The sequence below is a fragment of the Paramacrobiotus metropolitanus genome, unplaced genomic scaffold, assembly GCF_019649055.1.
Source record: "Paramacrobiotus metropolitanus isolate TYO unplaced genomic scaffold, Prichtersi_v1.0 Parri_scaffold0000063, whole genome shotgun sequence".
NCBI lineage: Eukaryota > Metazoa > Tardigrada > Eutardigrada > Parachela > Macrobiotidae > Paramacrobiotus > Paramacrobiotus metropolitanus.
In genome coordinates, this window is record NW_026570283.1 from 147,827 (window position 1) to 164,067 (window position 16,241).

Genomic DNA, 16,241 nt, shown 5'->3' on the forward strand with positions numbered 1-16,241 from the left:
AGTATCTTTAGAGTTTTTGATGATTGCTTTGATCAGCTTTGGTTTGCCTTTTGCAATAGATGATAGTAAGTCCAGATTTGAAACAGTGTGACTGCGCTCCATTATGAGGGAATGTAAATTTCCGGTAATTTTTCTTCGTTTTCCCAAAAATAGCCGTACGCAGCCGATATTTATCAGGCGTTGTGTGCTGTAAGTCAATTACAATGTAGCCGTACGGTCTATCTAAACATCCGGCAAGTGCTGCTTCAAAATACTGTTGCTTTTGAGGGAATAATTGCCTTCCCAAAATTTGAAGTTGTTGTCTATCTTGCGGATTTTTGAAACAGATAATGATTTTGGCATTCAGTCTGATGTCACGAGCATAAGCATTCTTGAAGAAAAGGTTTTGAGTCAGAAAAATGACAGTGGTATTAGAATGACGTCCACCATTGCAAAATAATTGGGCTACGTGTTTACTCGTCTTCTTCAAGATGTAGGTCATCAATAATACATACATTAACGAAATTTTTATCAAAATATCTTGGTTCAGAAATTTCATCTGGTAATCCTTCGATGAAAATAATAGGTACGCCTTCTCTAAGTAAATCGTCGTACAATGTCTGGTACTGCTTGTAGAACCAATAAACCCGATCAACTTTTGCTGAGAATTTATTATAACGTAACAAATTAGCCACGAACGTTGATTTGCCGCAGCCAGAATTACCAGAAATAAGCATCGAAGTCGGATGTAAAAATTCGTTATGTAGAAGGATCTCCATTGCTGAGATTGTTGCTGCCAAATCCTAATAACTGACGTGTACCGTCAAATAAAAAAGTAATGAGCGGCATAACAACTGATTTTAGAGGAATGCGGTTGGTAACTTTAAGTGCTATAACAGTAATAATGCGCATTGTTTGAGAAAACAGAAAAGGCACAACGTAAAAGAGCATCCAGAACAGAATCCCATGTGGCTTTGGCTGCCCATTAGGTTCGTCCGGCACGTAAACTGGTGGCAACGGTGTATCCATTGTGGCAAAAAATTCTACGAAAAATTGATTCTTTTGTACGATTCAAAATGACAAATGACTGATGAAATATTTACCAGCAGTGGCAGCAGTCGTTGTTGTTGTTGATATAGTGACAGTGGTTGTTCAGAATGCCGTAATCACCCCAAGCTGGGTCCATTGGTACACCCGGTTCGAATTGGTTGGCTCTTCCTCTTCGTACTCCGGGTCCTGCGTTGGAAAGCCGTAGATAGGATTTAGACGAATCATTGCTTCGTGTACCTGGCACACGTTGTAATAGAAATCGATGTTCTGGTACGACTGCAGCTGTTCGTCATCCGTGCCACATGATGCGTAGATCTTCAGTCCAGTCTTGTCCGGCATTTCCGCTGTAATGCTGATATACACGCGGACATGCTGCAGCCTCCGTTCTTCAACTTCACCTTCCCACTTACGCAGTTTCCACTTTAGATAGTTACGCATCCGGCCGTGGGCTAAGTCGCGGACAATGTACTTCCAGGACGCAAGAGCCACCTTGTTGAACGTACGGTCAGGAAACCGCTGCTGAATCTCGGCGAGCTGTTCCACTGGCTTGACAAATTTAAAACCAATTCGGCGAGGCGTTGCATTTCCGAAACACGCTCAAACTGCACTCTAACTGCCATGTTCAAAAACGGATAATCTTCAGCTGCAAGGGCAAAACGATTCTTCAATGCAGTATAAATTTCACAGATGTAGGTATCCTCCTCCGCTGCTGTTGCGTAAAATACGTAATAATTCCATCAGGAACCCCATAACATGACCCGTTGGATAAAGAGCACCAACAACGCCGCTGAACGCCATTTTGAAGTGAAATATTCAAAATTCAATCGAAGAAAAGTTCAAATGATTGTTGAAAAAAGAATGAAATGAAAAGCCGGTTATGCGGCAGAACATAAATGCGACATGTTTACATAGTGCAGCCAATGGTTTGCACCGCATACTGGCTACTGGTCATTTGTTAGAATAATGTAGACCGGTATACCCGCCTCTTGATCCGCTAGGATAAGAGCAGCGACAATAAGTGGCGTGGGATCAGGCAAAAGCAACCGCTTCGCACCTTTCCGATAGATAAGTTTTCGAAACAACATTTTAGTCTACCAGTGCGCGAGATGGATTAAATTTGGATGCATTACTTTCGTCGATGCACTTGACTTCTTTTTAATGATCACTAACCGTCATGACTATAGCCTTGCGTTCCGTGGCCTGTGCATACTTATGTACAGTTCGCCGAATGCATGGTTATAGCATCGGTGCGCTTAGATGTTATATCAAGTGGTATTGCTAAATTATTTTTACGACATCATCACTGCTTGATTATTCGCTTTCCTGTTTATAAAGGCGCATACCATGGCAAATACATGAGTATATGCCGTGATAGGCACCTTTATAATCATGATCGTCATGGCAGCCACATGCACGAATTTTGTAAATGGTCATCAATGTGGACTATGATAGTGCAACGCCTAATGCACGAAATGTATCCATATGTATTATTTATGCGATTTATGTTTTGACGCCATTTTTGACGCCATGATATCGACTTGAATTAACATTACCATTTTGACGCTAAACGCAGTCTGTGTGCATTGGCCTACCACTAGGCAGCAGTACGATGTGCGAAATACATTTCCGGCAGCGCCGATACCATACAGCACATGCAATGACTGTTCAGACTAAAGCTTTGCACTGACAGTGTGGTGACTAGTGGTGATTTTTCAGTTCTTTATTATCTTCCGATTTCTACCAAAAATGGCGTTTCTTTCTGTTGTTTTGTTTTGTTGTGCTCATGCAGTGGTGTGGAGTGTGGAAAATGGATCCAGTGCTACGGGAAATGTCTGTGCAGTTATGATACTGGGACTGTGAACTGTGCAGGTAGAGAACTGTCAGCAATCCCTTATCCCACCGAGCCGAAGGCCTGGATTCGCCACATCGCCTTTAGTGGCAATTCCCTTCGTGTCATCCCTTATTATGGACTGTCTGTATACTTTCCTGATCTCATATCTGTTGATTTGTCTGGAAATCCTATCGACGAGTGCGTTACTCCGCCACCGTTTGTAAAATTTCGTGTCATCTCTGTTTGTGGAACTGGCAGATCGGCTGGCACTGGTTCTCCGACGATTCCAGCCACTACACTTGCCCTTTACACCACCACCGAAACTGCTGGATCGTCTGCGAGTGTTCTGCCATCAGAGACGAGCACAATTGTGGATAAAGACGCGGAGATGAGTACCACTAACATTTTGTATTTCTGTGTTGGTGCGGTTGCGTGTGTCGGAACTTTCGTCGCGTGTGCCTGCTTTGTGGTGAAAAAGTGTGCCAAGAAACAGAACGGCCCCGCTCTGGAGCGACTTGCTGAACCCGATGATGCGATGCAGATGCACGTCCGTAATGAGAACATTTACGAATTGTAGATGTTTTTTTTTACAAAAGATTTATGTACAGATTTTTACTTTTATGAATCTCAACTGTTGACCAAATTACAGTCAGTATTCTGTTTAACGCTGCAAGCCATACGAAATTGTGATTTTTTTGTTAGTTTTTTATAGTTTTACTCTTCTTTGATCATGACGGTTGTGAAAAGATAATTACGCTCTTCTGCGATTTATGTTATGACATTTTAAAATGATCTTCTCTGTTCTGTGTCTCGAGAAAGATTTTATTACCGGTCAGCGTGCTCGTAAAGTACGGAATGTACGGCAATAAAATGTGGAATGTGTTTGCACAGGTGTGTGTACATAGGTTTTTTTACGTCTCCCTATTCCCTATCAAAAGTTTGTTTACTTAGAGTTTTTTACTTCTCCCTGTTCCCTATCACCGCCGGTCGTAAATAAGTCGTAAAGAAGTTTAAAATCGCATGTGCTTCTACTAACTATGTTTAGCTTATCTTCAATAACGACAACAAAGCGCATAGTGCTCCATTAGCGCACTAAATTTAGTGAGACATTTGTAAAATCTTCTTAATCAAAGTATTAAAATAGATAAAAGCTGTGTCCCTGATGCGTGATAAGAGCATAAAGATCCTACAATGTTTCTGCTGTTCGAAAATAGGCTTAATAAAAGCAGGTGCGTGTAAAATACGCATCCACTATATGTACTTCTACTGTATGTACCTAGAAGTGCACGAGATTTGGCGTTTTAATATTCACGTGCTGAAGGTTACTTTAACTTGCAAAAATTAATACAATAATTATTAAGTTTATGCCTTTGCGTACTTACTCGTATAGCTCCACAAGTAACTATAAAACTAGTACAAATTGCGTAGTCTACGGGCTACTCTACTCATTTCTGTTGCGACAAAAAATGAACTACGTGAGAGATGCTCGGCAGAACTTTCAATAATATCGTTGGCTGTCCCATTGTAATATTGCACAACATACATTTTTAAAGAGAAGTTATTTATCTGCGTGAAACAATGAATCAGAATAAACGAGGCTGAATTGCTCATCAAAATACTGAACCGAAAGCACCAAAAAATTCCAAATTTATTGTAATTAATTCCCGTTTTGCCTTACAAAAATTCAACAATGTTCAAGGTTGTACTATATAAAACCTAACAAAACAAAAAAGTTATCTTTCACATCTTTTTACTCTTCACTGGAAAAAATACAGCATCTGTGAGAAACTGCCCAATATCGCCAAATCGAAATCGTGCACGCCATTTGGCACTGTAGAGTGCGCATGCCACAAAACACACAAGAATACTGTAAAAACATAGGATGCAAAGCGCTAGGAAATCACTGGTATGGACAGTGTCCATGGACAGGTTCACCGCACCAGTCAGGACATTGGCCACCAAGAATACAGTCAGGGCGTTGTAGTTCAAAGCAGGAATGGCCAGAGGAAGATGCGACAGCCACTCCAGAATGGATATGCCTAACAATCACAGAGAAAGTTTATACTAGTGGTGGTTGTTAACCACATCCTTGCACCGAGCGCGAGCGCCGGTCCGCTGGGAATGTGAAACTATGAATCGACATGGCGCGCGAACCCAGTTCTGATGGCGCTCTTCGGGAATGGTGTAACCAGCCGCTGGTTACCAGCGTATATGTAATATAAGCTCGCTGGTGCAAGTTTTGCGCTGGCCTGTTCCAGACTATTGTTGATCTCGAGATCTACTAGTACTGTCATTCTGGGAAACTACATTGAGGAAAACACTATAGAACACTACATTTAGGAAAACATTCAAAAAAGATTTCGCTGTGGATAAAAACAAATGGTTTTTATCGAAATTCTGACCAGAAAATTTCGCTTCCAGTACCATTAGAAAAACGATGTTAATGACATCCTTGAAACAGCGCTTAGGCTATGAATATACCACTGCCAATGGAAATGAAAATTTGTAGAATTGGAAAAGAAAAGCGTGACCGACGCTTTTCGTGGGCGACAGACAAACTCTGCTACGGGAAGCGTATACTCTGCTATGGAATGCTATGAATGCGTGCATCGCTTGACGAAGGCATAGAGTAGCACCTCGCGCTTCGCGCTCGGTGCAGATAAACCGACCTTCACGGTCCGAATGGTTTTCTGACAGACTATCAATACGAGTAAGCAAGCACCAATAAAACGTATTTCGATGAAACCATTGAGAGTCTGAGACAGCAGCATACTCAGTCATAGTGCTCGCATCAATGAGCTAAGATTCCTACTGGCTACCATACCCTGGCATACAGTTACTGATTATGAGACGAAATTTTTACCTCCGATCGTTTTCTTTCCCGCCAACCATACCACGATCATTCGGCTAACGACCAAAGTGGTTAGAAATCCCAACGCGAGATAACTCTGCAATTACAGTAGAACTACAGCACAGAAAGTCCCTCATTATGCAAACAAAAATTAATATGGCAAAGGCACTGAAGTGGTATATTGCGATAAAGTACGAGTAGGACAAGCGAACTAAAATCCAACGATACGCTCAACTACTGTACGAGTACTGCTGAAGAGGTGCAAAACAAACAAACTCAAGCAAACAGAATAAGCCAAGTTCAAATCTGTGAAACCCCAAAACCCAAACAAACTGGAATGTAACTGCAACTAATACAAATTCTTTCCCATTCTCACCGTCCAAAAAATATAGGAGGCGTTGGCAAATCGACGTGACGGAAGAGGCAGATACCGACAAATTAAAAATCCAATCAAGCACCAGCAGGCCAAATCTCCCACTAGTCTAACGTGCTGCAATCGAGATTTCCTGAAAAATAGTTACTTTAGCTTATCGGTGGTGTTACACGCAACGATTTACGTCAAAATTTCAAAAACCAAACTTTACGGTAAAACAACTGCAATTACGTAGAACATCTCAAATCCGTTAAGGAAATTGTAATAAAAATTCTTATCACAATGTGCATCAAATACATTTCGATCCGTTTCTGATCGGCTGTAATTATTTACAACAGGTCAACACGTAATTATATATTTTACCGTTCCACGCGGAAACAACGAGCAAAGTGGGTCCATATGAGAAACAACGCCAGAAATCCAACGGACGAGGCTATTCCGGACCGATTATCCACAAGTAGCCGCGAAACAGGCATAGAAGAATGGATATCGGATGACGGAATGAGCAAATAATCATATAACCCGTTTTGCAGAATGATTTCGTAAATCACAGCAAGTCCGATACCGGCAAGTGGCAGGAATTCTGCGCGAATAAAAACGGCAGCTAACCGACTGAAAATCTAAAACACGTTATCATTTGTTATTATGCAGCGCAGTGATCGGGGAAAAGGCATTACTTATTACTTTAACGACAGCCAATGTACAGAAAAAATTCCAGTGCTTTCCATACTCTTCTTCTGGTGACTGGTAATTCGTCATGGTTATGGATACAAAGCGTCCAAACCCCAGAATAATTAGGAGGAAACTGTCCTTCAATTCGCTTATCACCATTCTAAGCGAGCTGCGGCCTTTCCTATAATTTTCTCTTTAGTGATATAAAGAATTTGTTTCACATCCGTTACAAGTTTATTCAGCAAAACACAAAACAAGGCCTAGGATAAGACCATACTGCAGCATAAGTCATAAATGATAAGCAGTCAAGAAACGTATTTCGGGAATTTAGATTTTGGAAAAATTGCATTACATTAATAAACCACAACAAAGCGCCCTTCATAAAGAATCTATATAAATATTATATTATTATACATTATACGTATATTATTTACCTTCATAATTATAAATAAATTCTGTAATTACAGGAATCCGAAGAAAAGTCAGCTGCCAAACTTTAAACTTTAAAGGTACTGTTCAAAGTAAAAGGTACTGTAAATTCACTGTTCAAAGCTGCGCCAGGCAAAAAAATATGATGCTGCTCACTGCTCACACGCAGTGTCACGCACAATATCGGATTTAGTTCTTTCGAAAGCCCATAATGGAAAAGCAGTTCACATTTGAGTTGTTGGAGAACCTGACACCACTTCACGTACTCTTTGGCCTGCGGAGCAACCAATCCGTTGGCAATGACGAACGCTCCGACGCCGAGATCCATAACGGAATATCCACTTTCCACGGTCTTGGCCATTTTTCGCGGAAATACCGGAAAATCCACAGCCAGAATGCACAGCGTTGTAAAGAGCATAATTATTCCCCTGTACGATGTCACGACATAGCGTTCGAGTACGGCGACTCCGCCAAGCGCTCTCGGCGATTCCGCGCTGCTTCTGCCATGGCTGAGATGGGGCACATCTTCGGGATGTTTTCCGCTGTGCTGCGTCTTTTTAGAAGAATGATATATCCACAAACTGGGGGACGCGCATAATAATAACATAAAACATTTGATTACGAGGCCTTCCGTCACATACGTAATGGAATGAATCATGGGGATAGTTATTAAGAGGAAATCGTATAAAAACGGCAACCTACAACAGCAGGACAAGCTGACATAAGCACCTCGAAAGAACGTTCCCTTCATGCATTTTGTAAGGAAGGATCACTAAGGAGGTTTATACCATTTGTGATGGCTTCTCGGGATAGAAAGTAAAGCAATCTCGCGGATGAGAAAGTAAAAGGAGATGCTGGCCAGTGTGAAACAGACATAAGCATTGCTGCTGCCTGTTGATGTTTGAACGAACTTCTCGTGGATGGCTTTAGAGTCCATTTGATTGCTTTAAATCGCAACGAAGGTCCTGCTTCCGAACTTTCCGAAGCAACTTAACCCACATAGCAAAAAATCAATCTACTTCATAACATTTTTCCCAACAAAAATCATAAAAGTACACAGTCATATACTGTGAAAAAATCTGCTTTAAAAAAACTTCGAAAAGTTTTCTAAGTCAAAAAGCGAAACTTCAAACTTGCGAAATGTAGAGGTGCAGTTCTTACCACCGACGTTTCTGTTCGACGTTGTGATGTAAAAGTTTCTTCCGTTTCCGGTTCCAATTGGTTGTGCAACTTTCCGTTTTTGGAAATGGAAACACAATCGTCAACTTTCCGTACGCTTAATGTACCGGGGGTTTCGATACACCCGGGTGATTACCACGGCTTGGATCTGGCTCGAAAGCATTTTTAGCGCATTTGGAAACTTCGCTGTATATTGTGCACATGTACTTGTACTTACTTATCACCGCGCGGTTGAACGACCCACTCCGCTGGCTCCGCGCAGATTTCCGTGACGATTGTGAGATTTGCTCATTCATGCTTCTCATTCATTCACAAATTTTTTGCACGTCGGAGAAACGGATGTTTTGAATTTTTCGTTCTGAACCTGAACAAACTAGGACTCCAAAATCAGTTACCTGATTTCGTTATCCGTTTCGTTTGATTGTTTTAATTTGTTATAATTCGAGCGTGAGTTCCAGACTGGTTTAAATCGTTGTGAAACATGGAATCAACCAGCAGCGGTCGCACTCTGCGCAGCAAACACAAGCAGCCAGCATCGGAGCCCACCACACTGACTCCCAGCAGCAGCGACTCCGACATCCAAGAGATCCCTGCGGAGTCTTCCACCACACGCCCTAAACGGCGTACCAAGAAATTCCTCTTCTCCCCCGACAAGAAATCCAAAACGGACCACGTGCGGGCGCCCATTCCGCAGATCACACAGATCCTCTCCGAAGGTGATCAGTTTGCCGTCCTGGCCAACGACCAACCCGTTGTGGATTTACGCGCGCAGTTTCGTGACCAGAAAGCCCGAAAGGCTGGCACGAAGGCCAATTCTGGCCTGTTTGATAGTCTTCGGGACTACAAGACTGACATGGATGCTTATCTGCAGAACGCTATGGGGGGCTCCTTCCCGGGCACCAGTCGGGCTCATTCCAAGACGTTGACAGATATATTTCGCATTCCCCCGGAGATCTTGACGGAGGGGACTTTTGATCAAGTGCGACAGCGGGCATTTCTGAAAAAACGCTGGCTGATGGTGAACATCCATAATTATACAGAGTTTGCTTGCCAGCGTCTGATTCGTGATTGTTTGGTGCACGAGGCCGTGAAGGAGATCATTCTAGAGAATTTTGTGTTCTGGCACGCTAATCATGATACCCGAGAAGGATTGCGTTATCGATCTCATTATCAGGTAAGCGCTTGTCGTTGGCAGTGAGATTCCAACTTCAGGGACCTGTTTTCTAGAAGTGAAAAGAGTTTCGTTTCTTCTTTAATTGAAAGTGAATTGTGATTATGTGTTAAAGTATAAGTTATCTTTGAACTTCCTTTCTTAATTTCCCGTCTTAATTTGCAGCCCCAAAAGTTTGATATTTGATGGTTTGCGTGAATTCATTAAAAGTATAATAGATTAAACCAAATTGCACGAGGCGTGTAAAACAGGAAATTTGCAGTTTATTTTAGTGCTGTGTTATTATCCGCTAATGCTATTAACGGGAATTTTGCATTTTTGTTCAATACAAATTTTTGATAAATTTTGGCCTGAATATGATGCCATGAATCCTGTGATGGTGATGTCATCGGTGATTGTCTTTAGGCCCAATCTTTCCCGTACTTGGCCATTATCGATCCCCGCACTGGCGAGAAAGTGGCTACTTACGGCGAAATGAACGTTATGGGATTCTGCAATCAGATTTCCGAATTTTTAGCCGAGCGACCAAGTTTTGACAAAACCGAGCCTTCCGTCGTAGTGTCTTCCAAACCCGATCCCATCGTCCGTCGCGAGAGTGTTATAATCTATGATCCAGAAGAAGAAGAGATGGAACGCGCACTGAAAGCGTCGGAACAAGAAGAAAAAGCCCGCAAAGCGCGTGATGAACAGAAGGACAAGGAACATGGCATGGATGACGTCCTGGAAGGGTTTGTAAGTGAAGAGGAGGAGGAGCCGCCCGTTAAACCAGAGAAAACGAAGGAGCCCGCGGAGAAAGTGGAAATAGTGGAGGAACCGAAAGCCAGCATAATGGGTGCTTGGAAAGCATTCCTGGGCAGTGTGGAGGATCCCGAGGTGGCATTGAAGATCCGCTTACCCAATGGGACATCCCTGGATCTTTCCATTCCCAATTCCTCCAAATTAGCGGCGATTACGCTGTTCGTAGAGGAGAAAGGGTTTTCAGGGGAGAAGTTTGAGATTTTGACAGGGTTTCCCAAGAGGAATTTGTCGGAGATGGAGCGGGAGACCGCACTGAAGGAGGCCGGATTGGGCGGCCGCGAGATGTTAATTGTGCAGGCCAAGGATTGAGGTTGGTCGTTTTGCGCCGATTGATTCTCATATTTTTGCCGTTTCCGGGTGCCACGGGAGCCTCTGTAGTTGTTTAGGCTACCGTACCGCGTTTGTTTAACCGTTTTATGCGTTTATATTCACTGAACCATCGAATTTTTTCCGAATGTAGGTTTCGTTGTGTAATGTGTGGGAATATTGGGTGCTGGATTACGACTTTTTTGGTTCTTGGTATTTTGTGACTCAGGTTGGATGTGCATGTCCTCGATTTATGGTTGCATAAATTCTGAATTATTGATGACGATGCGGTCGTACGTACGCACTACTCGGGTAGCTCTTCAATTTTTTGAAAAACCAGTATACTATAAAAAAAACCAGTATACTATGAATCAGTTTTTGCAGACTTTCCGAGTGCCAACACTTAAGTACTTACTGGACGGTAGCTGTTCTTGCTCAATAATAATTGTACTAAGCACAGTATTGTAAGCAAGAGTCATCTTCGGCTTCGCCTCAGATGCTCTTGTGGTCTACAGTCAATTCCTTGAAAAATAATTCTTGTTCATTTATTTTCGAAGTCTGGTGTGTGTGTATGTTTTTACATTGTATGATTAGGCGCTGTTCGTAGCTTCAGCTAGCTTACTCTAATCAGGAAACAGCATTAAATAGCTGATCGGTTCATTTTATGTGAAACAAAATAGTTGGTAGCACGACTAATAATCGGGGAGTGGTCAGTGGTGCTAAGTTTTTAATAATTCTGCTTCGCTACTTTTTAATAACTGGTACGTGGAAACCGATTTTGATCGAGGACAATAATATCCCGAGGACAATATATCTTAGTGTTAGTGGACAATATATCGAGGACAATATATCTTAGTGTTAGTAGCTTAGCCCAGATAAGAGCAGAACCGTTATCACTGTCCAGCACAACGCTAATGCTCCAGCTGTCAAACGAACAGAACTGTGCAAAAGCTGGCATGTCTACCCACCGACCAATCCTACTAAATAAAGGGAACGGTCGCCAGATCCTCAATTCCGAGATCCTCAATTTACCACCGGCCTTACCACCCCTTAGGCCCTTACCACAAACAGTGTGACCGCGAGGACTAGTAAACTTGAGCTTCCGTTCACTTTACTTACAGGCCTGATCGACGGTCAGTATGTTTCCTGTAACTCAGTAGGTCTGGTTTAGTGGATAGTGTAACCTTTGTGCAGTTCTGTTCATTCGACAGCTCACGAACATTGTTAGCATCGAACAGTGGGTACTGGGCAACGGTTCCGTTGGGTTCCGTTCTCATATGCCGGTCTGGTCAGTGAGTGTTTCGTTGTATAGGAAAACTCATGGTCAGTAAACTTTCGCTTGCAAACTATGGTTAGACACTGCCTGTTTTCTCACTACCACCGAGTTGACGAAGTGCGATTTCGCCTTCTACCTAATATGTAAAGGAACTATGCAGGTAAATAGGAATATTTTCGCAAAATTTCGCTTTCGCACCCTCAAACACCCCCTCACCTCAAACAGTTTCATAGCGTTCATAATGATTACCCTATAGCCAAAGGATTTGTACGTACATCGGTGTGAGAATTGTTTATGAGATAGAAGGGGAATAAAATTTTAAATTAATTGTTTAAAGCATTCACGTGGCATTCAAAAGGCTCATTATGAATCGATATCTTATCCCAAATTTGCATGTAAACGCGTGAATATACCGTAGTATGAGTATTAAGATCGTTTTACACCGAACCAAAGAACTTTTTTGGTAAATGTATAAGAACGCGGAAAAGCTAAAAAGTTCCAGTGCAAAAGCGCTTTCCGGTTCCGAAAACCAAAAGAAAATTTCTTCGCTTTAGATCATTTTATTGAAACGTGACAAAGTTGAAAATTTTTTCGAAGTTTATTTGCAAAAATTACAGTTTTTTTTATTACACTACATACTCTGCATTTGAATATTAGCTGCTCCAAGCAACAGTGTTTATGTAAAAGGCCTGTCGAGGTCACCTTGATCTGATGCCCGTACCGGTACCGGCATCCGAGCGATGGTCCAGGGCAGATATTTTTGAAAACAAAATGCATGTGGGACCCTTTTGGGACATGCTGAGTTTAATGGTGAAATCGGTTTTTTAATTTACTTGGCGGTTTTTTCTAGCCAAGTTCCACGGGGCGGCCGATCATAATATAGATCTATTTCCTTGATAAGTATCAAGTACTTACTGTATTGTGCGAACTGTGCATACTTGCAACAACTGTTTTATGTTTGATTACTTACTTGCTAAATTGTAAAACTTAAAAAATTGGTCATTAGATTCTCAATTTTACTGTACATTTCATGCTTGCGTATTCTGGTTGAAGTACAGAGTACTGAACATTAATACAGTAACACAATCCATATTTTTATTACTGCGAGTGCAGAAATCGACACTTGCGTGTGCATACCTGACATTTTCAACACTCTGTAGCGTACTAGCGCGCAGTGTATAGATATTTCGTTTACATCAACAATACGAGTCTTTTGTAACCAAAGCAATGCGCGATCATTAAAATAATACGGTATTCTTCGTGTACACAGACTGTGAAACACCCGTATTGTACTCGTAAAGCCGTTAGTTTTGACTTTTGATTTATACGCATAATAAAACGTACGAGTTCTGACGGTGAGTACGCTTGTAAGTTTAATAATTTTATTGTTAGTGGTGACCGTGTATCTTATACAGTCCGCTCATGAATCATGATCTAAAAGTACACAATTCAACCATGAGACTCTCATCGAATTACATATCTATATCTTAAAATTAACGGAACTGTCTTTATTGAAGACACATAAATACGGTACGAGTACTTACTAAACAGGGGTTCAATGGTGTTGTTCGTCTTCCTACAGTACTTTAATCGTATAATTTGCAAATATTGCAATTACGATCTCTTATAATATTATAATTATGATATACAAATAGAGATGCTATATATACCTGAGTACGTAAATTCCGGTGCTTAAGTGTTAATCCTTTCATGCGGAATTAATGGTTTCAGTATAAGTTTGCTCGCCATGCAGTTACCGGTATAAACTATCGACGGCATTTTGTAAGTATTCTTGACACCGCTCAAGCATTGAAGGCGTTCGAAGATGTGTAACGGACTATGCACCTTGTGAGTTGTGATCATAGCTTTACTGAGCTGATAAGAACTACTTCTACTTACAGATGCTTACTACGATTTCAAAAAAGCTATCTCTGAGTCACGTGCAAATGATAATTGATAAGATTTCTTTTTCCGGTGTGATACGAGGGTGCATACTGCGCTTACAGTTTAATTCCATCAGTAGCACAACACTCAGGTTCCAGGACATCGCGATCCCATCGGAATCTCGCCTGTGTGTCCTGATCCAGCCTGCATGTTCGCGTATCTCAGGATCTGTCTAATTAGCGCTCGATTCGGAATCTAGAATAGTGCAATGACTCGTGTTGCGGTTGTTGGAGCTGGGATTGTTGGCCTGAGCGCGGCTGTTTGCATACAGGAACATGTACCGGATGCACAGGTACTTCTACATTACGATGATATATGAATACCTGTATGTGCTTAACTTCCTATCCAGCTTACGTGCATTTATCGTTAAAGGATAATATTGCGAACTGACAACTTCCTCTGTAAAAATAAAGACAACAGAAATTTCTGTCCACAGGTGGCGATCTTTGCAGATCGGCAGGACGTCGCCACAACCAGTGATGGTGCGGCGGGGATTTTTCATCCGGACTGCGTGGGCGCGGACAACCAGGCCCGATCTCAAACAGTGGATTGCGGACTCAGCGGAAAAGTACTGGCACGCATGGAGGACGAAGGATCCAGTGGAAACAGGAATATTTGAAATATCCGGTAGGTTCTGAAAGTGACAAATACTGATGTCCATTCTAAAGCACAGTAAATTAATTGTATTTTGGTTGTGCATAATAATGTGCAATAACGGTTACAGTAGATGACGGCGAAGCAACTCCTTGATACTTAACTACTTTACCATTAGTGGTAAATTACGAAAACGTGCAAAACTCCATAGATCTTGTACGTATTGTGCAACGCACAGTACTGTATTTGCTGATGATGAGTAAAATTAATAATAATCCAGAGTTGTATTTACACTTTACAGTACCCATACTACGATAGTATAAGATATTCGTATTCGTAGTACGTAATGCTTAAAGACGCCATAACAATAATTAAAACCCCTAGTTATTGTAAAAATAGTTTTTTTCAAACAGGTTACAGTGTATCAAACCATGACCTTAAGATGGTGGCCGATCCCGTCTTCCATGAGCACTGCCGCAACTACCGGCGTCTGGAGGGCGCCGAGCTGGACGCCGTCGGTGGTGGCCCGTGGCGCTACGGCGCCTTCAAAACCACCCTCATCACCGAACCCCGTATCATGATGCCGGATCTATTTAACCAGTTTCTCGGCAACGGCGGCCAATTGGTACAGATGAAGCTGGAGTCGCTGGCACCGTTGACCAGCGGCCAGTGGGACGCCATCGTCAACTGCAGCGGACTGGGCGCTCGCAACCTAGTCAGTGATCACTCCATGTATCCCATCCGCGGCCAGGTGATGCGGGTGCGGGCCCCCTGGATGAAGCAGTTTTATTTCGGGGAGGATGATGCTTACATTCTGCCCAATGCGGAGCTGGTGGTGGTTGGCGGGACAAGACAGAAGAACAACTGGAGCTTGGAGTTGTGCAAAGAGGACCGCGACCGGTTTGTTGATAAGTGCGCGAAAATGGTGCCGGGCATACGGGTAAGCCAGTAAAATTTTGATTTCAGAAATTTTGATTACAACAGTGATGCATCTGCGTCAGCATTGCTGATCGTACGCAACTGATAAACTAAGACAGAAATTTCTATTTTGTGTCCAACAATATTCAGTTAAAAACAGAATGAATCGTTAACAAAATGCAGCAGTATGTAGTGAAACTAAGTAGTAATCTTCGATGACTGGATAGAGAAAAGATTTTGTCGTTGTCATGTAGGAAACGTGCAAGGAACCAGTGCGTGAGTGGGTGGGTTTGCGACCCGGCCGACCTACTGTCCGCTTGGAGGAGGAAGCGCTGGCGTACGGCACCGATCGGTCCATCCCGGTGGTTCATAATTATGGGCACAGTGGGAACGGTATCGCCTTATCATGGGGATGCGGAAAACACGTAGCTCGACTGGTCAAGGATATTGCTCAAAGGGAAGCAAATCGTCCAAGATATTAGTGTCTTATGCTATGGCTTCTTTCTGGAGAGATTCTCTTGTGATTTTTAAAGATCGTTCTGAGTACATGTACGTAGTACCTGTTACGAGTACTTCAAGTATAACAGATGACGGCAGTTATTGTTATCGGCTCAATTCGGATCGAATTCGCCTTTGCATATGTGAGAGACAATGGAGAAATCAAAAGAGTTTGCAATACAACAGCAACCTTCAATGAAACATACTCTGCATACGTCCCACCCTGAAAGGTATAAAACAAAAAAAGCACAACTGTGCAAGTAGGGTACTACACGATTATGATAGAACTAAAGCTGTGTCGCAGTAAACTGTTTCCATACGTACAAGCAAGCACCATCAGGCATCAACGCACCGCCTGAGTCAACTTATACA

General features: G+C 42.3%; 3 protein-coding genes across 3 annotated transcripts; 2 read left to right on the forward strand and 1 right to left on the reverse strand.

The window, feature by feature from the left end:
* Nucleotides 1-4,509: 4,509 nt before the first annotated feature.
* Nucleotides 4,510-8,338, reverse strand: LOC129593734 (uncharacterized). The gene is made up of 7 exons (XM_055490184.1): nucleotides 7,974-8,338; nucleotides 7,452-7,883; nucleotides 6,769-6,937; nucleotides 6,448-6,704; nucleotides 6,088-6,217; nucleotides 5,724-5,808; nucleotides 4,510-4,899 (listed from the first exon to the last, which is right to left on the reverse strand). Exons 1-7 carry the CDS (start codon nucleotides 8,120-8,122, stop codon nucleotides 4,601-4,603), a joined length of 1,521 nt encoding a protein of 506 aa, XP_055346159.1. The 5' UTR covers nucleotides 8,123-8,338; the 3' UTR covers nucleotides 4,510-4,600.
* A 277-nt stretch (nucleotides 8,339-8,615) lies between these two features.
* LOC129593735 (UBX domain-containing protein 7-like) lies at nucleotides 8,616-10,920 on the forward strand. The gene is made up of 2 exons (XM_055490185.1): nucleotides 8,616-9,538; nucleotides 9,941-10,920. The coding sequence occupies exons 1-2, from the start codon at nucleotides 8,846-8,848 to the stop codon at nucleotides 10,640-10,642; spliced, it is 1,395 nt and encodes a 464-aa protein (XP_055346160.1). The 5' UTR covers nucleotides 8,616-8,845; the 3' UTR covers nucleotides 10,643-10,920.
* A 2,963-nt stretch (nucleotides 10,921-13,883) lies between these two features.
* On the forward strand, nucleotides 13,884-16,070 carry LOC129593674 (D-aspartate oxidase-like). The gene is given in 5 exon segments (XM_055490114.1): nucleotides 13,884-14,151; nucleotides 14,296-14,391; nucleotides 14,393-14,486; nucleotides 14,867-15,393; nucleotides 15,626-16,070. Coding segments are annotated over 5 exon segments (1,029 nt in total). The 5' UTR covers nucleotides 13,884-14,067; the 3' UTR covers nucleotides 15,854-16,070.
* The last annotated feature ends 171 nt before the right edge of the window (nucleotides 16,071-16,241 follow it).

What these genes read in the sequence shown, in the direction of transcription:
- LOC129593734 (XM_055490184.1), bottom strand. Translation starts at nt 8,122, where the DNA reads ATGGACTCTAAAGCCATCCACGAGAAGTTCGTTCAAACATCAACAGGC. An exon ending in CCGAGAAGCCATCACAAATG is followed by an intron (nt 7,884 to 7,973) that starts GTATAAACCTCC and finishes CTGCTGTTGTAG; the next exon opens with GTTGCCGTTTTTATACGATT. An exon ending in CCTCCTATATTTTTTGGACG is followed by an intron (nt 5,809 to 6,087) that starts GTGAGAATGGGA and finishes CTGTAATTGCAG; the next exon opens with AGTTATCTCGCGTTGGGATT.
- LOC129593735 (XM_055490185.1), top strand. Translation starts at nt 8,846, where the DNA reads ATGGAATCAACCAGCAGCGGTCGCACTCTGCGCAGCAAACACAAGCAG. An exon ending in GTTATCGATCTCATTATCAG is followed by an intron (nt 9,539 to 9,940) that starts GTAAGCGCTTGT and finishes GATTGTCTTTAG; the next exon opens with GCCCAATCTTTCCCGTACTT.